The sequence below is a fragment of the Camarhynchus parvulus genome, chromosome 2 (assembly GCF_901933205.1).
Source record: "Camarhynchus parvulus chromosome 2, STF_HiC, whole genome shotgun sequence".
Taxonomy (NCBI): Eukaryota; Metazoa; Chordata; class Aves; order Passeriformes; family Thraupidae; genus Camarhynchus; species Camarhynchus parvulus.
In genome coordinates this window covers 6,991,777-7,017,125 of record NC_044572.1, presented here as the reverse complement: position 1 = coordinate 7,017,125, position 25,349 = coordinate 6,991,777, and the positions used below count along the sequence as shown (strand labels likewise).

At 40.9% G+C, this 25,349-nt stretch overlaps 1 protein-coding gene across 1 annotated transcript; it reads left to right on the top strand.

Annotated features, from left to right (window-relative positions):
- The first annotated feature begins 11,119 nt into the window (after nt 1-11,119).
- On the top strand, nt 11,120-25,146 carry XRCC2 (X-ray repair cross complementing 2). Its single transcript, XM_030964101.1, has 3 exons — nt 11,120-11,163; nt 15,493-15,574; nt 21,138-25,146. Exons 1-3 carry the CDS (start codon nt 11,125-11,127, stop codon nt 21,851-21,853), a joined length of 837 nt encoding a protein of 278 aa, XP_030819961.1. The 5' UTR covers nt 11,120-11,124; the 3' UTR covers nt 21,854-25,146.
- Nucleotides 25,147-25,349: the final 203 nt, after the last annotated feature.

Sequence of the window (25,349 nt, the reverse complement as noted above, 5' to 3'; positions counted from 1 at the left end):
TGTGTTGGCCTTTGGGCTAGTGTATGTCTTCAGCCTTGTCTGAGGGCACTGAACAGATTCCCACCTAGAGCAACACTGTAAGCAGGCATTCTGTTGCCTCGGATTTCACACAGCCCACAGCGCAATCACAGAACCTGCAAGCAGCTCGATTATATTTAGAATCCCACATTGTCATTACTTTCATCCTTCAAAACGGAGGTGGGGGGAAATAAAGAACAGAGGCAGGTGAGGAATGCACAGCTGGAGAACGTAAGCAGGCATGGAAGCACTGGCAGGGCCTGGTTCACCTCCTGTTTAACTGAGATGGGCGAGCCTGAGAAAAAGAAAATGGGCATTTATTTCTCCTGTGGTCAACACCTGCTGCCCCTGCAAAGACAGTGCTCTGGTAATCCTCCAAGCATCGTTTTCTGTGCCAAGTCACTGCTGCCACTGAGGGATGAGTGGGTGGTATGAAAGGACACGAGTAAAAGAGCTGCCAGTGAGGAGGGGAGCACATGGCTGCTACCTGGACTGAAATATCCCACAGGCAAAGTACAGCGAGACAACACACCATAAGGACAAAAGGGACTGAAAATAAAAGGTGATAAAATGAAAAAAAGAAGGCAGTGGCACAGTTCATTTAGCCATATAGAGGTCAGTGCATGGTCATATGTAAGCAGAGATGCTTATAATTAATGATTTTTTTTTTTTTGCTAATTCCCTTGGATCTGAAGTGGGATTTTTTTCCAAGACAGGATCCTAAGAGAAAGAGGGCAATATTGAAGATACAGATAAACTTTGAATTCTACCTCCAAAAGATACTTCCACAATCACTCAATCTTATCAGCACTGTTTCCTGTTCATTCTCCAGGCCCCTCATTTATGTCTGTGTTAAAGCATGAGCAGAGCTGCTTCCAAGGGAAGTAAACTGACCTATTTATGTTCCCTTTTACTGCTCCTAGGGCAGGTTTATTTAACTTCTCAGAGGCACCTCATCTCTTGATAGCATGGAGAACACTTGCTCCTGCAGCTGTAATAATGGGTAACATCACCCAAATTATGCCTTCATTTTTTTATCTCCATGCTACTCTTTATATTAATTTGTGGAGCTGGGGATTGCTTTAGTGAAGGCTTTGGCCTGTTGAGGCTTTGCCAATGGCAAGAGGGAAAAGAGAATAGAGAGAAAGATTCTGGCTGTTTTATTTTATTTTTGAAGGAACTATTAGTTTCATTTTAGAAGAGCAGGCAAACATAGTAGTCTGCTGAAGCCTCCAGATTATGGGGTAAGAAGAACTTTTCCACAGCTCTGTTACTGTGTTAGTGTTATCCTTAATTTCAGAAAAAATTCCAGCAATATTAGGGGCTGTCATGTTCAGTTAGAAGATGAGGTGTTAATCTCAGAGTCCTAATGACATCAGGCCCCATCTCCCCTCTATTGCTAACCAACCCCATTCTTTTCTAGTCGTTTGTTCTCAGCATCCTCAGTACCAGTCAGACCAGTGATTCCACTGAAGTGATGCACAAATTTTGCAGATGTTTCCATGTCCCATTCTCCTTCTACAACTGCATCCTGAGAAGCACATTTTCCAGTTACCATAGACACAGATAAGTCTCTTCGAAAGCCAGGACCTTTGTTTATTGGTGTGAGGTGTCAGAAAGCCTGCTCTTATTGCATAGGATACTTGTAGTAATTTTTAATATTTCAGTTAACTTCTGAAATACCTGCTGGACATGGAGACGTTCTCAGAAATCCATGGTCAAGGGCTGTGCAGCTCCCACAAGTCTGCTTCTGCTTCCCAACTTTGCAAGTTGTCCTAGATCATCTCCTTTGTTATTGAGCATCTGTTTAATCAATCCAAGCAAGTGCTTGCATGCAGGTCTTTGGGGGAAGCACTGTAACACACTTGCTGCTGTAGCTATGTGTGAAATCATTCTTGTTGAAATTCTGCTGCCATCAGAGGATTTATCCAGAAATCATTTTAGCCTATGGATCTATCACGGTTCCCTCACAAATAAAAGGGTCGAAATGCCCTGTGTTGGGTCAGGCACAAAAACCATTTTGGATCACTTCCAGGTGATGCTGGCAACAGGGTATTTTCTTCTGGACACTTCATTGCATGATTTAGAATTTCAGGCTTTGTTTTTGAGACTAAATCTCACAAAGGATAAATTAATTTCTGAAATTTAACAGTGCTCTGAGGTATCCCTACAACTGTAGTCACTTTTTGCCAACCTAAATACAGAACGTGGCCTGGCTTCTCTCACTTCTGGTTTCATGATGCCATCTCTGCGCCAGGGAATTGAGCACCAAAACTGGGGTACCATCCTTCCTCTCACCTCCATCAGGTCCCAGCAGCATTGCAAGGCTGACCTGGTTCAGTGCACGACCACCAGCACAGCCCAAAGGACACAGCAAGGACCTGCAGCCCAGAAAGGGTTCACATCTTCCAGGAGCAGCTTGAGTTTATGTTGTTTTAAAGCAGTCAGGCAATTGCAACCTTAGCCTACACATTGAAAATTTCAAATTACTCAGCTAATTTAAGATTTAGTGAAGTGCTTAATGTTTCAATAGAACGCTGTTCACTGATGCACTGATTATCACAGGTTGTGGCAGTGAAAGAGGTGAACGTGTTTTCATGATTTACATAAAGAAAGTATGTCAGGAAACCCCATTTGAAGAGAAAGGAGGTCATCACACACTTTACCCCCCAGAGATTACGGTTACCAAATCACAGTTTTAAGTTTTTTCCAAATGTTTCTATAAGAGGAACTCTTTTTGTAACCTATCCCTCAGCAAGTTTGTTGCAACATGCATCATCAGAAGATTCAGGCCATCACTGCTTATATGAGTACATAGAACATACAGTTCATGGGAAAAAATGTGATTTATATTTTTTTAATATAGTTATTTAGAATTATTTAATATATTTATTTAGAACTACTTATTGCAGCTATATTTGAATGTTGCCTTACAAATTTGCTGCTTCAGTGAGCATTCCTATCAGCAGTTTATTGTGAGGGCATGTGCAGAAAATCGAGCATTGAAATAGGTATGATCACAAGCAAAGTGAACACATTTAAGAATTAGAGAAATGCTATTTATCCCAAAGTGAATTTTTTGCAGTAGTGTCAGGACACAATGCATAAAGGAAATCAAAACACAGGATAATGTTCCCAGAACACGACAAGCTGTCTAGCCTAACAATATTAGATGGCTATTTTCTTTAACAACCAGTAGGAAGAAGTTTACCATCCTAGGGGAGTTTCAGTGTTTCATAACCAAAAGAGCAAAGTCTTGTACTGTAATTCACCAGTGAGCTGAGCTAACAAGAACATTTTTTAAATCCTTCATTTTGACTATGGCCTCCTTTCATTCAAATATCTTAGTGTATTTAATGTTAAGATCAGAAAAAATGTTTCATGGGGCAGTTTTCACACTCGAATTGTTAACCTATGATGTCTCAGCAACTTCCAAAACACTTCTACCTGGAGATTTTGAAGATGAGATATTCATTCAACCCATTTTTATTCAGCCAAGAGAGTCCACAAGAGAATTTTTGTTTTCTGCCAGACTTTATTCTCTGATAGGAGAACTACAGATTGTTAAACAGTTGACTGACTCAATTCCGTGTTGCTGTTGCTCCCATGACCATCTTCCATCCTCGTGACAGAAGAACTACAAGCATGCCAGGGTGCAGGATGTCCTCTGCAACTCTCCACATGTGCAACTTCACAGCAGGTAATCCCAGCTGCCTTACACAAGAGACTCTCTGAGGCTGATGTAACATCCATCATGGATAATGCAGCTTTCCACAGTACCAGGAGACTGAAAAGGCTCTGAAAAAGCCATTGCAAAGCCATCTTTGATCCATAGCTATGGTCACAGATGTCCAGTTTGCACAGATTGGAACTTCTGAGAAACTTCTAAGCAAGGAAAACCCTACAGACCCAGGCAGGTCACAGGCAAACTCACCTGAGACTCCTCAGGCTGCTGTGTGGAAACAAGGATTGCAGAATCAGAGAAACAGGAATAAGCTGCTGAAGGCCATTTGAACCAAACTCCCACTCAAAGCCAGACTGTCACCAACTATAAATCAAACCAGACATGGATTTATTTGGCTGAATCTTGAAAACCTTCAAGGACCAAGATTTCACCACTCTTCCAAAAAATGTATTCCAGTGCTGTACTGTCCTCCTACTGAAGAAATTCTGCTAATGTCCATTTTCAGTCTCACAAGATGAAAACTGTAGCCCTTGCCCTCAAATTTGCTCCAAGTTTCCACATTTCGCAATAAGTTTCCAGTTTGTGTTGCTGCATGAGGTTATTCTGCTCCAGGTACCAGGCTTCACACACCTTACTGAATGTCTTAAGGTCCCATCCACAGGTTTTTTCAGCCCTTCTGGACTGAACCTCTGTTGTTCAGGGTGCTGATCATTTCCCTTAGGTTAGCATCACACACAGGTTTTTAGAATTTGCCTTCTCACTGATCACAATAAAAATATTGAACACCACCAGTCTTGGGGTACACAGCTACTGAGTTTTGGACTGTTGATAACTGTTCTTCAAACCTCATGGCCCAGTCAGTTTTCAACTGATCTAACAGGCTGTTCATCCAAGCTGTACGTCCTCATCTTCCAAATAAGGATGCTATAGAAGCCTTACTGAGGAGGCAATATATTACACTCATTTTCTTATCTTTTCAGCTAGTCATTTCACCATAAAAAGCAACCAGGCTGGTCAAGAACAATTTACCTTTGGTAAATAAATCCATCCTCACTCTTCCTTGTCATTACCATCTTATCATTTGTATGTTTCTAAGTGGATTCCTGAAGGATGTGCTCCATGAAGAGCAGAGCTTCAGGGGTAGTGGCAAGGCCAACATCACACAACACCTAAATTTATTCACAGATATCCAGATATTGGGGTATGATCCTGCTGCAAGCACAGCAGTGCAGGTGTAGTGAGGTTAGCTCAGACCCTACAAATAGTTTACAAATAGTAGGACAGACTTGGTCACTTGACTGAGCAGGCTTCTGTAGGGGCTTGGAGCCATGGTGAAATCAGAGTGCCACAGAAAACCTGTCTGCAGTGCCAAAGATGGGCAGTCACTGCAGGAAATATACCCCAGGTCTCTCTGACAGATGGAGCTCACAGGCTGTTCAGGCTCAGCTTTAGGTATCTCTGAGATGAGAGCACTGTCAAGTCCCAGTTTTAAGACAACAGTCAAAAACAACCCTGAATAGGGTCTGGAGTGAGGTAAAAGTCGGATATGGCTTGAACAACAGTTTACAGCCTTCCATAAAAACAAACCTTTTTCTATTACTACTGGCACCAGATCTGACAATGTTATCTCTCTACTTATATTTTATGCTTCCTAATTCCAACATATGATGGCACTTCACTTCCCAATATCCATTGACATTCTTTTGATGTATCTTTTGGAGTAGTGCCTAAGCACATTTGCAAATAGTTTAGTGCTCAATTTAAGGCTGAATATATTCCCAGAATTCCTTGGGCAATCAATTATTTATTACTTACAAGTGTTAAGATCAAAAAGAAAAGAAATAGATGTATATTCCATGCTGACAGGAGGTCCATGGGGATTAGAGAAAACAGAAACTTTAATGCTAAATTTGTGTAAAAAGGATAAAATGGGGATTCCCTAGTCAGTTAAAAAAAGAAAAGAAAAAAGAAAATAAAAAAAAGAAAATAAATGGCCTGGATTATACAGTTATTTTTCTTGTACACTTGAAATGTACCATTAGTTCTCTGTACCACATGGGCAAATTGTGGTTTGTCTTCACCAAGAAATACCAGTCAGCTTGAACTCAGTGCCAGCTACCCTACTAGAGGATGCCCTTTTAGCAGTGTGCCTAGGGGAGCATAAATAGCTAATTAATTAAGATACTGATTCACTCCTATTGACAGGCCTAGGATTTGTGTGAATTGTTCAGCAGGGTCATAGTGCCTGCATGGATTCTGTGGAAAACCTGGGGCTTGTAAGGGCATCAACACTCAAGCAAAGGGTAACCCACAGGAGCAGAATTTAGAAAGATCATTCATACTTCATTGAACAGCACTGTAGAAGGCAGAGGATATTTTCACAAGCATGTTTGACTGAGGCAAAATGTGTTTTATTCCCATCAGTGAGGTATGAGCAGAGAGGAAGGTTCACAAGGTCGAACACAAGACCTCTCCCTCCGTGGGCTGCAGGTCAGAGCTCAAGTACTCAGAGAAAAACTTCATCTGCAGTCACTGCTGGCTATGAAAGTGGCTTTACAAACCACAGGTTCTTCTCTGTAAGTCTTACTTACTTATTGCTAACCTGAAACTGTGGCCATAGACAAGCAAGAAAATACCCCTAGCTGGGTCACCAACAGAAACCCAGTCCAAGCAAGGGGTATCCAGCAATTGTGCAGTGAGCCAGTGCAGAATCATTCAGGCAGGACAGATGTAGCTGTGGTACTGTCAGTACAATGTGGTAAAAAACAAACGTGAAGGAATTTCAGCTCAGGAATACAAGCTGATGAAAGGCAAATTAGAAACGTAGACATAAATACAGATGAATGGCTACACAGAACAAGTTTATTTCTGCAAGATGAAAGGTAAAACAGAATATCCAGCAACTGGCCATGAAACTATTCCAGGCCAGGTTGGATTGTGCTCTGAGCAGCCTGGTCTACTAAAAGGTTCCCTGCCCATGGCAAGGGGATGGGAAATAGATGAGCTTTAAGGTCCCTTCCAACCCATACCATGTTATGATTCCATAGTCACAGATGCCAGAACTGATAAAGACCTGGGCTTGCTGTTTCATGGCTAGCAGTCCAGCTACCAGTGGATTAAATTATTTTCTCTTTGTGGGGTTGTTTTTATTTTTTCAACAAAATTCAGGAACTCTATCAGCTTTCCTGAGGTCAGTGAAATTAAAACACATTTGCAATTTAGGTTACTTATTTCTCAAATAAACAGATAAATGAGACTACCATAAAGCCCAAATGCATCTAAAGAAAGTGGCAGCTCTCCAGGTAAAAAGAATCAGCCATCTGCTCTAAAAAATAAAAGAAAAAATCTAATAAAACCCAGTGACACATCACTTCACTCATTGAGAGAAACTTGGAACAGTAAATCTGAAATCAGCTCCATGAAACTGGAGGAGTCACACAACAGAGAGGTTGCAACTAATCTGATGGCATTCACTACATGGAAACTCAACACATACTTTAAGTCTTAATTCTTACTACCACTACTACTTCTGTTACTATTATCAATCCTTTTTAGGTCTGCTTACAACTCTGAGATGGTCTTTAGTTGATAAACCTTTTGGGGTTTGAGCATTACTACACAAAGGAGGAGACAAGACTCAACTGGAAACCTTTCTGTTTTATTTCTAGGAGTGATTCTTTTGTATTATGACTTTTGGAAGAGTCAGTTTGTCACCTTTGTAATGAAGGTATTTAAGAGTCTGGACATTAATTGGGAAAACAACAATTGACTTTACTGAAAGAGTTTAGCTCAACTATATGAACAAACTGTTTTCAAGCTAGAAGATCTGTTTGGAGCTGGTTTGTGCTGGAATGTCACCCACACAAATCTTGTGAGGGAACATTAAGTGACAATACACTTATGATGAAGCTTATGTTGGAGCAAAATCTCTGTGGCTGGGAAATAAAACCAAACACTCTAAGGAGGAAGCATTTACATTCCAGTTTCTAAATTAGCTATTACTTAATTAAATATAAAAGTTTGATGTGTTTTTTCGCAAACATCCTCACACAATCTTTCTTGTCAACATATTGGTTTTCTTCATGCTTTTCCCCTTTTGTTTAAGCTCTTACCTCAGGCCTTGTTCCAGGACAGGGTGTTAGTTCTTTAGACTGCCATCTAAAGTCTAATAATCGAATTCTTGAGATTATTGTAGACCAATTGGCAATTTAAATTTAGGACTTTGCATCTTAAAAATAAATTAAATGTTTATATATACAGTAGACTCAACATCCCTGAGGCACCTGAGCTAGTCCTTCCTTCTCCAGAACCCATCCCAGTTTCCTTCTGCTGGCTGAAATTAACAATAGTGAATGTATAAAGAAGAAAAAAATTCCTTAAAACTACAATAAAAAGTAATTTTGCAAATCCACTTCAGATACCCTCCTCTCTTGCACCATCATTTTTTCTCACAACAATGCAGGTCTTAAACACATGCAGTGGAAAATACAGGATCCCAGCATGGGAGATGTTCAAAATCAATATTAGGAAATAGGAGTTTTCTTCGGAATACACATTTCATAAAGACAGAGATGCTCACCCCTAGAGTGTGATCTTTCTGCTCTTAGGAAAGTCCTTGTTCCTGCTGCTCAATGGCTACACCAGCAGTGCTGTGGCTCCTGGGGCCTCCTCGGGCTCCCCTCATGCCAGACAAAGGAAAACTCATTTTCTGCCTGTAAAAACAGGAGTGCTGGGGCATGGAGACCCTGGACACTATGAGCCTCTTAGAGCTGTGCTGCTTTAAGGAGGTTTCTGCTGTTTGAGAAGGGAGAGTAAGGGGTGGGTGGGATCCTGTACTCCTGAACCGCCCACTATCACTCAGAAACGCTACAGAAAAATATGAAAGAATGAATCATCAATAAATAAATAAATAAAGACATATAAATAGATAAATAAGCCTACCAGCAGCCCAAAAATAGAGGGTGAAATTAAAATCCTTGCTCTGGTGAAACCAATGGTAAAGAATTTCTCTACTTACCTATGTTACTGTTTTCCTCCTAAGAAGCAAGGTCAATGAAGAGGTTTGCCATGCAGGGAGAAAAATAAACAAACAAAAAAAAATGAACTATTAGAACTACATTGACAGCTTTGATAAAATATTACAAAATGTGGTAAGATGCCAGCAATGCTGACTGCTGATGTGCAATCTGCCTATCAGGGTGACTGGTGTGTTTGATTTACACATTTCTAATTGTGATGTACTAACTATTTCAAGCTATTAAATATCCTTAATATCTTTTTTTTTCTGCTCAGATGAGTTCTATGTTTTTAACCTCTCTCTCAAATATTTGCTGCTTGATCTCCATTGAACTGTGATACTTCATTTTGCATTGGATTGTAATGCCAAAGATGTGTTCAGCTGTGCAATGGAAGAGCTCCCACAGAACCCTACTGGGACTCTCACAATGGTGAGTGATGAGCTACGAGTGGGCTTCAGTCGACTGGTATTTATCTGTGCTGTATATTTATGGCTCTGAATTCAACTAGCAATCACTTTTTAAAAATTAGTACAACATCTTTAATTAGAGGACAAGAGCAACAAAGAACCTATAATTACCAAAAAAAAAAAATCATGTGGTCGATGCAGTGAGTAATGTCTTTGTCATCAATCTGCTCTTGGGTTAGGTCACTCCTCAGTCAGCTTCAAGGACAATCACTACTAATTAACAAAGCTTTTAAACTCTTCCAGGTGGCCCAGACCACTGAGGTACTGTAAGAATACTGTGATACACAGCTCTTCAGGTTGTCTGTCCCTTATGTTGGCTTCTTCCAAAATGCAAAGAAGAAACTTCCTTCAATACAGTGAAACCAAAAGTATTGTAGTTGCATTTTTGTGCCCTCCCCATGGCCATCCAAGTCTTTCTCACCATGCTCCTGATAATTTGGCACATGTTTCCATACACAGAAAAAGACAAAGACTACTCAGGCTGTGCAGAGCAACCATCTCCCTTCTGTACTTTAATGAGCACAATTAGGACTGGACACCAAAACTAGAGGTTTGAGTTGGGTAAAATCTGTCTGATGCCATCCATCTGGAGTTAGTCAAGTGGCAGCAGCAGGGTGTTTTGCATTGGAGCTCTGTATTTTGGGCTGAAAAAGGGTTGAAAGAGTAAACAAAGCTAATGCCTTGCATCTGAGGTTAGATTTTTTGTTGTGGTACATGCTAGTAGAAACTCTTTTGTGTAGACAAACATGATTTCTTTGAAGAAGCAGAGAACTCCACCAGCAGTTTCTCCTCCTAACTGTAAGGACGTGCAGTATCACCGATAACCTCGCTAGACCCGAAGGGATGGTATCACTACTGCTCTTTGATATGCAGATACTGGGAGCTGCTATTCTTATCCTGCTGGTTTTGCATTTAGCCTATGGAACAAACAAACAGGTTCTCCTGTGTTCTCCCTGTGCCCATCCCTCTTGCCTGCCCAGGTTGCACAACTGCAGTGGACGGGCCGTGGTCCGGGAGGAGCAGGTCCTGCTGCTGACCACAGCCTGCTGGTGTGACCAAGCTGCTGACCATCAGCTCCTGCCTCAGAGCATCACACACCATGCAAGCCCTGTTCATTCTAGGGACTTCTCAAAAATACTCTAAACCCCTTTTAATTTAAGCCAAAATTGATAGCTGGCTTTGGCAAAGAGCAATTTCGCAGGCGTCAAGAGTTTAATGGCAGCCACACGAACGAGCTTCCCTTGAGTCACAGCTCCCCAGTGCCACCAAGGAGCATCTCCTGAGTCACACCAGCCCAACCACCTGCTCCTTTCCAGCAGGAGCAGAAAAAACCCACACACACCTGGAGAAAGACAAGTCCTTAAAAATAAATAAACAGCTTGTCTCTGGGTGGGGGTCAGGTTTTTCTCTCAGGTAACTCAGGAGAGGACAAGAGGACGTGGTTGTAAGCTGTGCCAGGGGAGGTTTAGGTTGGACACCAGGAAGAATTTATTTTTGGAAGGAATTACTAGACATTGGAATGGGCAACCCAGGGAAGTGGTGGAGTCACCATCCCTGGAGCTGTTTAAGTGTAACACTGATCTCCGGTTTAGTGCAATAAAACATTTAAGGAAAGACTGGATGTGGCACTCGGTGCTGTGGTCTGCTTGGCATGGTGGCATTCAGTCATAAGTTGTACTCTGTAACTCCAGATCTCTTTTCCAAACTATTTGACTCTGTGATTCTCCCGGCCGTGTCCAAGGAATCCCAAACCACATAGGAAGGTCGGGAGGATGGGCCGCGGGGAATTGAGCCGGAGGCGGGACTCGAACCGACAACTCCGCATCCCGCAGGCTCCTCCCCGCGCTCCCGGGGGGCCGAGCCGCGCAGGCGCACAGGGCGCGGCCGGGCGGGGGGCGCTGCGGGGCGGCGGCGGGCGCGGGGCCGCGGAGCCGCCATGGGTGACGCGTTCGGCGGGGCGGAGTCGGGCACGCAGGTGAGGCGCGGCCCCCGCCCCGCTCCCCCGCTCCCCGCAGCCCCGGGCCCGGGCACACGGGCGGGGAGAGCCGGGCGAGGCTGTAGCCACGGGAAGAGGGGAGCGCTGAGCCTCCTCCCCCTCACCCCCACGGGCGGGCGCGGGGGAGCCCCCGCGGGGCCTCCTGAGGGGGCGGTGCGTGAAGGAGGGAGGGAGGGAGTTCCGCCCCCGAGAGGCCGCGGGGGCTTTCCCGGTGGATTTCCCGCGGATCCCGGAGGGATCGGGGCTCCCTGGGGCCGTGTTCTGCCTTTGTGTCGGGATGCGGGTGGATTCCTGCCGTGGGCGCTTCTTGGTTCGGGTGTATCGATAATTCCTTTATAAATATTCCCTTCGCGCTCCCCTCCCAGGCGGTGGAGGGGATGCTTAAGGAAGGAGACCTATGAGGAAGGTTTCCTTTAAAGGTTCGCGCTTGATGATCTTTAGGGTCTCTTCCTACTTTATGATTCTGTAAATAAACATTTTGTAAGCTGGAATTGCTTTCCTTCTCTTTAGGAGAAAAAAGGTTTGAGTTTTGGGATCTAGTGTTGTTTTATTAGGTTTTTTCCTATTTCTCGATGTTTTATTTGTTAGAAACTTCCACTTTTGATCAGCAACTTAATTGCTTGGAGATTTGTGTATAACTATACCGGAACATGCTGAATAGTTCACATAAAACAGAAAAGTGTGATAATATTTATTGTTAAAGCTCTGTGTGGTTTTTAGTGGCACTTGGGCTTTTAAGCCCTTTTGACACTTAAAAAAAAATTAGTACCAGATGTCCACTATTGGCAAATAGACGTGAATTAAGGACATGGGCTGTGCTCTTTGTCCAAGGGATAAATGCATTTATTTGTCCACATGAGTGGTGCTGACAGGGAATGCACATGGCATCAACTGCCTGCAGTGGATGGATATCCAACCTGCAACAAGGAGTTGAAGACCAATGGGTTAAGAAAAGTCACTGTATGAATACAGTGCCCAGACAATAAATGATAAAAGCACTTGAAACAGAGAATACTTAATTTAAACCAATACTTCTTTAAATAGTCTCATGCATAAAGTCAGATTTTACTGAGTTATACTGAGACTGCAGTATTGTGCTTTTGTTATTGAATATAATTAATACAACAAATTAGAACTTCTTGCAAAACACCTTTGGTTTATCACAATAAAAGTAATGATAAATAGCTTGCATATGTCTTCATGCCCAAAGTTTACAAAAGCTCAATCAGAGTGGTTATAGTGGTTGGGAGTTAAATTTTGTCTAGTACTCGAGATAGGTTTGTATGTGTAAATAGCCTGTAGGTTAGCTCACAGCGTCTACCAGAGCTGGAGTATTTAATTTGAATTTCTTTAACATTTTAATGAAGTAATCTCTCATTCCTGACAAGACCTACGTGTGTGCTTGCATTGATGCACAGCTCTGTTGGAACCAACAGAGTACGAGCATGTCGTGCATTAGTCAGTGGGACTGTCCATATGCATATTTGTTTATTAAAAAGAAAATAAATTATAAAAGGCATAGCTGAAATATTTGAGTCCTATCAGCTTCGTCATTATTGACATTTATCCCAGCTGCTGCTGAACTTTTGCTGTACAGCTTATTCTCTACATGTAACTGCACATCTGTGCAGTTTCTTGCTGGCATAATTACATTTTCAAAGAATACCTAAGAGTGAGGAGCTACCACTAGCAGGTTGCTAAAGGGTGGTGTTTTGTGTAAAAAAAAGATGAAGAAAGGCTTATGGAGGAAGAAATGACCGCTGACACTTTGATTATAGAATCAGAAGTCTCTAATATGGGATTTGAAATTGACTTGGGATTTGTATAAGCTCTTCCCACTCCAAGGTTCTCTCTGGGGGTGCTGTCTGTCCTTCTGTACATTGTCTGTGACAAAGCTTGGGGCACCTGGCATCCACCCTCAGATCACCCTGTACATGCTGGAGATTTCTCCCCCTCATATTCCAGAAGAACACGTGAGGAGGCAGAATGGGAAAGCCTCCCCTGGAGCAGAGCCAAGGTGGCTCTGGCTGGATTTGGAGCAGCCTGTGCTGTCCCTGTGTAATGTGGGCAGAGGTGAGGGATGCCTGTGTAGTGTCTCATCTCAGCTTTGCTTCCATCACTTGTGCTGCACTGTGGACAAACCTTTGTGAGAGTTGAAGGAAAATTGTTGGCTGTTTCTGCCAGGAACCCCGTTGCTCCCAGCATGGCACTAATGAGGCAAGTGCCTTTGGAGATTCTGCTTCAGAACTCGGAAGTAAATACAAGCTTGATAAAAACACAGGTGTGCTATCATCAGCAAATTACCATAAATTACCTTCATGAGCAGTGCTCAGAGAAAGCACCTGTAGTTATTTAAAATTAATCCATAAAATTGTCATTTAAACAACGACAGATTCATATTTAAACGATAGTGATCAATTTACTCTCTCTCAGTAAACTTAAAGAGTTGATAGTCTAAGAGGACACAGGGGCTCACTGTTCCAGAAAAAATAAACTGCAGAGGATATATTTGTTAATGTACAAATTAATTTAGGAGCAGGAGGCTGCAGCAATGTGTTTAGGCCAGCAGTAGTTGTGACTGCTGGCCCCAGCAGTGCCCATCACTGAGCCCCTGTTATCCCTGTGTGCTGCAGCAATGCTTCCTCTGCTGAGAAGTGAAGAGCATCAGAAAGCAGCAGCCTGTGGTGGTTTTCCTCTTTCCCTCAACTTCCACTGCTGACAAAGGGGTGAGGGATTCCTGGTACTTCTCCCCAGTGGGTGCAGCCTCTCCTCGCTGGTGGCCAGGCCCTGGCAGCAGAAGAGCTGCACATGCAGCTCTGGTAGTTGAGAGCTGCTGGTTTATGTGCCCCAAGTTAAGTTCCTGTGTTCTTAAGTATGTGTGTCCATCTGGATTTTTGCTTTGTCCAGATCATGGAACCCTGCTGGTTCCCAGGAGTTCAGCATGTGTTTTGTGCTGCACAAATGTGTGAAGTGTGATGGGAGGATCTGCTGATCCAGAGCAAGGTCAATTTGAGTGGTTTTTTGGCCCTTCAGAGGATGAGCCAGAAAACTCTCCTGGATAGGTGTGAAGAAGCCAAGGCAAATGCATTGACATTTTGTTAATGGAAGGGACTCTTAAAATGTCAATGAAAATGTCACACTTAGATTCCCATTGTGACCACTTGAAGGAAATTCAGGACCATTTAATGGAGTTTTATTTTACTCTTAAAGGCAAATACACACACACACAACTGTTTAAAGAACTTTTAAGATCATTCAGAGCAAGTGTTACTCATGGATATGACAAGGAGGAAAGCAAGAGAAGGCAGCAGTTGTTTGAAGGTGTGCGCTCACTGCTCTTTTGGTCTTGAGGATGGGATAAAACTGAACAAGTTTTGTTCAGATCTCTAAATGACAGCTGGGTGTCTTGGAGAGTGTAGTATTTGGCACCAGGGTAGGTACTCTGGGGACACTGAGCATCCCAGTAATGTCCTTTCCCATGTACGGGAATACACGTAGGGAATAGCAGCTCTAGTACCAGGGAAAATGTTCATTCTTGCTTACACAGTGTGCCAGAACTAATAATAACACAGGTTTTGTGAATACCTGTCTACTTGCTATGCAAATACCTCTCAATTTTAGAAACTGTCCATGATCTTTGAAGTAATTAGTTTTACAATGGACTTACTTTACGAGGGGCTTTGGAGAACTTGCTTAACAAATTCAAGCTTGCTTTAGAAAGGTTCTTGCAGAGCCACTGGTGACTAATTACTTTTGAACATTCTTAATCCATACTCTGTTTGAACAAGTAACTATGATATAATAGGATTGTAGCCCAGAGGAGTCCTGTGTAATGTTTCAGGTGAAATGCACATGGTTTTACTTAGATGCTCAGCGAAGCTGGCTCAGAGATTGTTGATGGGTAAGGTTTCACCTCTCAGCCTGTATTTTTTTTTGGAGGTGATGGTTGTTACAAATGATGTTCCTTCCCTTTGTTCTTTGGAATGGCAGCACTGCTGTGTACTGGAGGTGATCCCTCTCACTAATGTCCCTGAGCAGCTTTTGCTTTTTAAACTTTATTTCTCCTCATATCTCCAGTCCTCACTACCACTCAATCTGTGTGCTTGTTGTTTGTAAAGCTGGGACCTTCTGTTGCTGTAGTCCAGACTATGCATTTCCATATGTATTTATGAAAACACTTTTAAAATCAGGCTAATCTTTCAATAGGACTGTCATGGAAAACTGTCAGTTCTTAGAATCCTTTAAATTTGTGTCCTGAGGTTCATTATTTAAAGTTAACAGCATGGCTCTTTGTCTTGTCTTTAAAAGCTGCTTGCACGACTTGAGGGCAGAAGTTCTCTGAAGAATCTCGAACCTTGTCTGTTTGCTGAGGAAGGATCTCCTGTTCATGGTAAAAATGTGTCTTCATCCCATTTATAGAAAAATATTCATATAGAAGTATTCTCAGAGATAAGCATACAAGTAAATTATTTTGCTCTAGATCAGAATTTTAATTGTTGATGTAGTTCAATGCAACCTAGATAAAATGGAATAATGCAAAGTCACCCTTCCAAACATTATTAAATAGGCCTCAAAATCTACTTTATGCATATCAAGACACAGGTGTAGGTGAGTAAATACCGAGCACATTGGTCAGTGTCAGTAGTTTTCTAGCAATTTGTTCTAGAGTCTGTCATTAAACCTCTTTGTTTGTTTTCTTTAATCAGTGGTCTAGACAACCACGACAAAGTCATAACTGCAGAAATTTGCAAAGAACATAAGGTTCGGTAAATAGCAAAGAGTTCAGTGATACAGAGTTGTCTGGGTAAATTAGGATAAGGAGCATGAGCAAACAGTATTTTTCAATGAAGCCATATCATCATGCCATTCAGTCTTGACCTGAACAATCCTAAGTATACTTAAAATAGAACTTCATCAACAATTCCATTATGGCCATAGGTACTAATTAGCTGAATGAGTTCACAATGCAGGATCAACATGGCTCATAGGAACCTTCAGTGAATGAACAAGAATTTCAGATTGGAGAACTGGGGTAACCTTTCAATGACACCAGTACAAGAAATTTTAGGATCAAGGTTGGATATTTTAATGAAAGAAATTAGTGAACTAAACAGAAAAGAACACACTATTCAGGAAGTTAGACTGATTTTCCAGATTGTGTGAAATTTCATGAATTTCATGATGGAAGAGACAACTCTGATTACACAAGACTAAAAATATATATGAAAAAAGGCATGTGAGTGGCAAACAGTGAGGATCAGTGGTGAGGTACTGCTGTTGTGGAATTTATGTATGAGTGAGTGGATTTCATACGGCAAGTATGTGGCTTCAGTGGTTAACAGCACACTTATCTGCAGTTTAAATTCCCACAAATATGGAATGTTCAGAATAAAGAGCAGAAAAAGCAATAAAAAGAATCAGGATAATTGGATGAGAGATGATGCTTAGTCTTCAAACACAGTCACTATGAGACACTTTGTGTATTGTTTTGCAGCACTAGAAAACACATGTGGGCTTTAGCAGTACATGATTCCTGCCCTGAAAGTTTCCAGTGTGACATAACAATGATAAAGGGTGGAGAAATACTGCTAAGCCAGTGCAAGTAGAACACTGCAGTTCATTTCTGAACTGCTGTGTTACTCGCAAGAAGAATTAAGGACCAGGAGTGAAATTGGTGTATGCTTCACAAGACTCTCAAATTCTTAATTTTTTTAGAAGATGAGATATTGTATTTTTTCAAAACATAAATATTAAACAATCTTTTAGTCTGGATGTTTGGTATTTTTTAGTCAACTTTACACACAACAAACAAATGTTTGAGACTGAACTGGCTATGTACTGGTCAAACAGATTTTAAGATATTTTCTTGGGGATCACTAACTGCCCTTGCTGCAGTCCATAGTGTTACATAATTTCATGTCAAATGATCTGCTTTGCTCTTAAAGCTTTATAGGTTGTTCATGTCTGTCTGAAGACTGTTCCAGAACCTCAGTTCTAACATGGCTGGAAACCTAAAATTCATCACTGGTTTCTCTGTGCCAACAGAGTCATTGAGCTTTTGAAGCACTTGTATTTTTCTTCTGCTTCCAACAAATGGTATCAATTATTACCCATACTGGTCATGCTTTTTGGCTGACATTAATGAAGCTGCCTAACATATTAGCACAGCCCTTTAGCTGTATATATATAAATGGACTTCACCTTTTATTGCATTTTTGCTTTGTCTTTTAATACCACAGTATTCATGTGAGGCCATGTGTTATTTTGATGTGTGTTCACATTATTCAGTCTTAAATCCCTGTTGAAGGCCTACCTCTCCATTTGTCATGAACTTGACTTTTAGTGTGTCACTGTGGAATTCTGTAATAGGTTGCCCATGAAGTCAATACTGAACAGCTCTTCATCTCAAATGCTGTGATTAAAGCAATGCAAAGACCTAAATTATTCATTTTTTTCCAAACAAATGCATGAAGTTTCAATAAACTATCCAAAGGTTACATTTTGGTGAAGTGTTCATAACTTGCATGTCAGGGTACTGTAAAATAGGGACAGGTAATATAGGTATTAATGTGATACTCTAACCACTGCTTCTAATAATGATGGACTTGCATATTTAAGAGCACATAAGTACATTAATTACATACCATTTAAGCTCTTCTGGAATGGAGCAAAAGTGACACAAGCATTAAATAATCTTCCACTATTGCCAGTCTTATTTCCCCTGTGCCACTGGCATGAAGGTGTGGGTGTCAGTTTAAGGCTCTGATGTTCACCAATTGCATGACACCCAACATTAACTTGGAATAAATATTAGGCTTTTCTACTTCACTTATAAATGGTATAAATAATAGTGACAGCTTTTGCACAGTATTGTAAATGACCAGCCTAGGAACTTCAAGGTAGCCTACAATGTGAAACACACAAAGTTACTGCTGAGTGTTCCAGCAGCCTGTTTGTATCTGCAGTGTCAGAAAATAGTTCAACCAGCATTTTCAGGTGGATTGATTACAGACAAAAATAAGGCTCTTCTCATTCAAGAAACATAACACCAAACTGATGACCAGGACTGAACACAGTGTTTCAGTTAAAAATATATTAATCTTACATAAATATTTACATTTCTTCAGCATCATTTCATTTAACCTGCATGCCCATTCATAGGAGTGGGCTATTATTCTCTTTAGTCTGCCCATAATGAGCCAGTTCTGGCTGCCCTGAGCCAGGCAATGTGTTCAGGGACTCCTTAAAACCTAACTCTTGAATTCACAGTGCTGAATTTCATGTGAAATCACTCTACTCATCCATCTCCATCTGTTAAATCTTCACAAACTTAAGTTTTTATTAACCCAATTAGTTTGTCTTCTGCATGTTTTGCCAAGCTAATGGAACATTCATCTACTGATATGTTTAATGTCTGCCAACACCAATTCTAATAGAAAAAATTCCCATTAACTTTCTTCCATGTTAAAGTGCTGTTCCTGCTCTCCCTCTCAGCCTGTTCTCATCCTGTGACAGTATCTTTTTACTAATCCTCCTTTCAAAGTTGTTTTGACATTAATGGATGATGCTAGTCGTGATCACTCAGTTTCTTCTGTGACCTACTGTCAGCGTGTCAGAGGCTTCTTGAAAACGTTGCTGGCCTCACTTCCTCCTTTGCTGTGTCATGGCTTGTCCTCTCTGGTCCAGAGAAATGAATTTCCCCCCTTATCTTACTGTAACAGCCTGGTTGCTAATTCAATGAAACCCTACATTTATAGATGTTGCTATAAATGGCTCCTGTTTTGCACCCGTTCTCCTTGTGGGCAGCTCTTGGATAATCAGGAAGGAGCAGAAATCCCCGGCTCTCTTGAGGTTTTCTTGCAGTCCAAGCTGTTTCTGTTTGCAGAGTAACTCAAGTGTCTTGGTCCAACTACAAGGCAGCTGTGGATCTCTTTCAGCAATGTTGAGCAAGCTTTGAGGGGTGCTTGGCTGTCTTGCTGTTCACATTTATAAACCACCACCACTAAAGCCTCTGAGAATGATTTTTGTTAATCAACTTAGATTTTTTACTTAAATAAGTTTTATTACTTCTGCCAATAAAAAAAAAGAAAAAAAACCTTATCTAGTGTCATTCTGTAGCAAACAAACACCCTGCTAGAATGTCTTCAAATGGAAAAAGTGAAGCATTTATTTCCCAGAAGAATTTTTGAATCCAGCAGGTCATATTTTGCTGTAAAGGCAGGTGAAGCAGTATTGCCTGTTGGCCCCACTCAGTTGCTGGTCTGGATTCAGAAATGCCAACCAGGGTGGCAGAAGTTTTGTGTCACAGCCAGTGGCAAAAGATACACTTTGTTCCTTATCAAGAGCTGCCTTACACAATTGGTCTAAAGTACTGCAAGAGACAAAATAGGAGGGAATGACCTACCCAGTACTTTTAGGAGGAGCTCTTGCAAGCTGGTATCTCACCCTGCCAGGGTGTGGTTGTGTCTCTGGCACAGGCTGTGTGACAGCAGAGCCACTGGCTGCAAGTGACAGTGTCGGGCACTGTGACCTCTGCACAGAAAGAGAAAATAAAAACTTATGTCCCAGGATGTGTAGTTACCTTTCATCTCAGAAGTGAGGGAGCCATTCAGAACAGCTTAATAAGGGCTTGGGAGACAATCAAGCTTTTTAATAGATTTCAAAGGATCAGAAATTCATATAAATGATATTTCTGAGTGTCACTGAAATGGACAGACTTGTCACATCAGGTGTAAATTGCTTTTAACAGTTACAAAGGGAGAAGAGCTTGGTTTCTTCTCTACCATCCTGTTCCCCTGATCCCAAACTGCATCTTGATGTTGTAGGCACTTGTGAATGAGGACATCCTCTGGAAGTTGAGCAGTGACTTGAAAAACCCTGTTAACTCAGGCAGGCACAAACATGTTTAAGGGAAGTTGCAGTTAATTCTCTACTCTCACATCCCCCTATGAAAAGCTGTCAGGCCATTTGCACTTGCCCAGGCCATGGAAATCTCTCACCTTCCTGCAATTACAGTGGTGTGATTCTCCTTACTGCATGTGGTTACCCTTCTGCCTATAAAATCCAAAATGTCATAAATAAATAATCCAGTTCCCAAAATTAGAAATTTATAAAGAGCAGCTAATAAATTAACTTCTTCTAGGGTCTTGCTCTGATACAAGACATCAGAAGACTTTGGATAAGGCTTTAGAGTATCTTGCATTCACATCCAACAAAAGAACTGGTTTCCTAATGGAGTGTAATGCTGTTTTTAATTAACATTTTAAATTTTTATGATATGTATTTTATGACCCACATGGATGAGGTAATTAGGCTGAATCCTTTTATGAACAGAGATCCTTTGCTTCAGATAGAGGCCTTGCCTGGAGTTGAAGGAATCCCTGAGTCTCCCTTGTCAAAAGAAGCAGTTTCACATTATTATCACCACAGTAGAATATAAGTGCTAAATAAACTTACTGATATTCTCTTCACCAGTCACAGATTCCTGTAGGAATCTTGTGACATGCAGCATGTGGCATCTATGTGAAGTGACCTCTAATATGTCAATTTTTTTTGTTTTATCCTCTGCTTTGTTATTTCTTAATTGTGTGTGCATAGTTTAGATGGTTTCTTAGCCACTTTTGTATAGCAGCTTCCTCTTCTGCCTTTATCTGCCTGTAATGATATAGATGAAATCCAGTTGCCAGCCTTTTCTTGATGGAAGTCTCCTAGATGGTGCTGGCAGAGACTTTCACCCTTTGTTCACAGTTGATTAACTTCACTTTAGAGGCTTTTCTTGAAAACTGAAATATCTGTTGGTGGATGCTAACCAGGATTTAAACCATTTTATGAATGTCGATTAAAATGCATTTCCCAATTTGTGGAATAGTGAATATTGCTTCAGAAAACACTGAGAACCAACTCTGGGCTAGAAATGCTCTTACCTGACAACGTGCTGCTTTGTTTTTGAACAGGAGATGTTATTGAATTCCATGGCCCAGAAGGGACAGGAAAAACAGAAATGCTTTATCACCTGCTGGCCCGCTGCATCATTCCCAAAGCACAGGGAGGACTGGAAGTAGAAGTCATGTTTGTTGACACCGATTACCATTTCGATATGCTCCGGCTGGTCACCATTCTTGAGAACAGGCTGGCACAAGGGACAGAAGAAATGATAAAGCAGTGCCTGGGAAGGCTCTTCCTTGTGAGCTGCAGTAGCAGCACTCAGTTACTCCTCACTCTCTACTCTCTAGAAAACCTGTTCTGCGCTCACCCCTCGCTCTGTGTTTTGCTTTTAGACAGTTTATCAGCTTTTTATTGGATAGACAGAAGCAATGGAGGGGAGAGCCTTACCTTGCAGGAGATGAACCTGAAGAAATGTGCTAACTTCCTTGAAAAGCTTGTGACACAGCACCACTTGATCCTCTTTGCAACAACACAGACACTAATGCAGAAATCTGCAAACTCTGCAGAAGGCTTTTTACCTTTAAAACTTCCACATGAAACTGATACAGACTACAGACCATACCTCTGTAAATCATGGCAGCAAATGGTAACACACAGGATGTTTTTCTCTAAGCAGTGTAATTCTGCCAGCAGCAAAGGTTTTACTGTAGTTTCTTGCCACCTCAAAAGGAACCAGATAGTAAAACGTTCATTTAGTGTTGCAGAATGTGGAGTTCAGTTTTAATATCAGTTTGTTTTGTAAACATTTATCAAATCCTAGTGCTTAATGCATGATTAGGTCTAAGTACCTTCTCATAACTTTTCAGGTAGCTGGTTGTTGCTGGGTGATTAATAATTGTTGTCATCATTTTCCTGAAATTCAGTGAAGGGCAGGGAATGGTAAAATTTTTTAATTACTTCAGCAATTCCATCCAAACTAATGAGGACTGTTGACATTACTTGTTTGTGCTTAATCAAGAAAATAGTAACAAAAGACACATTAAATCCTGGTATCCTTCAGCAGTCTAACCTATGTGGCCAAATGCCTGTTGGAATTTCTGGGTCTTACTCCTCTTCCAAGCTGCAGAAGTAGGAGCCTACTTGTCTGTGGCAGAGGTTGCAAAGAGGCCAGAGTCCACACTTTATAAACATTGGCCTTGGTTTATTCCCTGCAGCTTTGGGCATAAGAAATGCCAGTTTTGCCTGAAGAAGAGGATTCATTTTCATAGCCTGTTAAATAGTGGTGATCCTGACTGTGTTGCTTCTCCTGGCTCTCAGCCTCTCCATGTACATTAGGGGGTGCTCAGAGGAGCAGGGATTGCAGGTATTCTGATGCTTAGAAATGGCTGGGATTGAAGAATCTTCAGCTATTAAAGAAATAGAGGCCTGGTTTCCATAACTGAAGGAAAAGTAAAGACCCAGCTCTTGGTACCTGTGAGTGCTGCATGCAACTAACAGTTCAGTTTTTGGAAATAATTAAGTACAAGTTATGGGTTATTTTGGGAGTGGAGGTTGTTGGTTTTTTTTGTCGTTTTTCATTTTTTAAAATAATGCACAGACTTTTTTCTCTGCCTTTCCTCATTATTCCTTCCCCCCTTCTTTCCCTTCCCCCGTCTCTCTAAGAAATCCAGGAATGCCACGCCTCTGGTCTTTACCAATATGTATTTGCCACATGTAGAACATTTGTGTGCAGGATTTGGCATGTAGCATGTTGCAGTTCTGGCAAAGAACATTCAGAACTTACAAGAAATGCACTACAGTTCTGGCAAAGTACACCACATTATTTATGAACCTAGAGTGCCCTTTGAAAGCTTCAAAGTACTTTACAAGAAAGAAAATTGCACACAGTACATTATTTAATACAAAAACTTACATTAGCTTACAAATTCAAATTACTCAAACAAGGGGGAAATACTTCTCACAGCGATGTTTGTTCAGTCATGTTGCACAGCACGTTTTATAGTTTAGATTGAAGAGATTATTAACAAAAATGCATATTAATAAGAAGTATCTAGCTCAGTATCTTTTTGAGGAAGATGCCTAAAAAACTCTGTTGTGAGACACTTACCTTTGAATTTCCTGACTTCTGAAGCAGCTTTATCAAGCTGAATGTATGTCTGGAATCCCAGCTTTGTACAGTTCAGTTATCCTCTTGGGTTCCACTGTGTCTGTTCACAATGAATTCAGTTTAATTATTCTTTCTGTGGGAAAAATTCCTTTTTTCCCTTCTCATTTTAAACCTTCCATCTGATCACTTCTTCGTGCCATCATTTCTTTTACTCTGACACATCATCAAACTTTGCCTTTTCAACATCTCCCCAGAGCTGATGATTTTATAGAATGTCACTTCATTTGTGCTTTCTCATCCATCAGCACCAATATGTATTTTATTTCAAAACCTGCAAAAGTACACAAATACATAAAAAAAATTAAAAACCATTCAGCCTAGAGTGGACCCAAGTTACATAGTTTACCATGAATAGACACTTCCATTATGAATTATGATAAAGGGCATTATTGAATTTTATTGTAAAAAAGAATGGGAAATTTCATGTAGAACTAGAGAACTTTAAAATCTGAAAATTCTAGGACTATGTAATTTCTACTAGAAAAAAATCAAAACGAAACAGACCCTCTTTCCATTTGAGACTACAACTCCACTGATGATTAACTTCTTTGTAAAATCATACTTGCTAAAGAATATGCTTGAGAAAAAAAACAGTGGATATGTTCTGGCATTCCCAACTGGAAAAAAAAAGCTTTATATTCTTCACAATGTAGTTTGTATTTTGCATTGTACTATGAAAGAAATGCCTAGATTGAAATGAAGCCAAAGTTCTAGTTGATCAAAAAGAGCACCTCAGGAAATTTTGAAATTTCCCAGTTTTATTTTTACTTTGAATGCAGACAGATTTTTTTAATTCTCTGGTAATTGTAATATTCATGCTCTGCACATTTGTTTTAGCTGAGGTGCTGAGCATCTGCATATCCCTGTAATGCTGCAGGAGAGATAGACAGTGCATAATCTGGGAGTTCACTGACCTCATCCTCTGCCAAAATTATGCCATTTGGAAAAATGAACCTTTAGGATACAAGTCTCAGAAAGATGCAGTGATAAAGGGAACATGGAAAGCAGCAATTTTATTTGTACCTTAATGCTCTGTGGATATTAAACATGGGGTTTGCCATTTTTTAAGTGGAGAATTTTCCAAATTTTGTACCGATTGTAGTTATTGGAGACTGCAGTCCATCTTTGTGAGCCAGGAACAGTGTATGAAATGTAGCATTATACCTGGAATGTTCTGTTTAATGCAGATCCTCCTCTTTCACCCAGACCTGAGGTACCACCCTGTCTCCAGCCCACTGTCTCACCTGGGGTGCCCTGAGCTGCTGCAGCTCAGTCTCCCAGGAAGGAAGCATATTTCAGGTTAGTGGGTCTGGTTTAAATCAGCCCTGCAGAAGAGCATGGAATCCATGTATTCCTGAACTTTGATTTAAGGTATTTCTTAGAAATGAAAATCCTTTCATGTCAGTGCCATTGTTCTTCAGCTCAGGGTGGTATTATTAAGGCTTTTGTAGACACAGGAACTTTTTACATTCCTTAGAATTTTGTTTGTTGTTTCATATGCAACATGGAATTAAAGCAGCAAGCTGGAAATAAAGAGGAACTAGTTCACCCTTTCCCCCATTCTTTTCATAGTGAGAGGGCTTCTTAGCAAAACCAAATTAAGGTATTTTGCAGGTTTTATATTTATTTTCTACTATACTGGTATTTCTATGGACACCTGGAAAGAAAATATTGAGTTTTATATTCAGTTAAAAGTTCTTTGTATTCCTAGGCTTTTTATAGAGCAAATAAAATACAAATAACAGTTTGCTTGGTTTAAGTTTGCACTTGCAGATAAAATTCAAGTTTCCTTTTTCTTATATAACTAATCTCAGAAACTTAATTTTTCCTGAAGTTTGGAAATGGCATAAGGTAAATGTTCTCCTGTGGAAACATACCTGCAGTTGTGTTTTTGCTGGAGAGTAATGGACAGAGGAAGAAGGAATACCATTTTTGATGGCAGCTATATAGAAGCCTTGGACTGTGTCTGAAGAGGAACATGACTTTTTACTTTTCTGTGGCTGCTCTAATAAAATGTCTCTTGAACTTCTTTATTCAAATGTACTTTTGATATGCAAATACCATACTGGGGCGATGGGCAACATCATTTTGCCATTACCAAGCTTGATGCCAA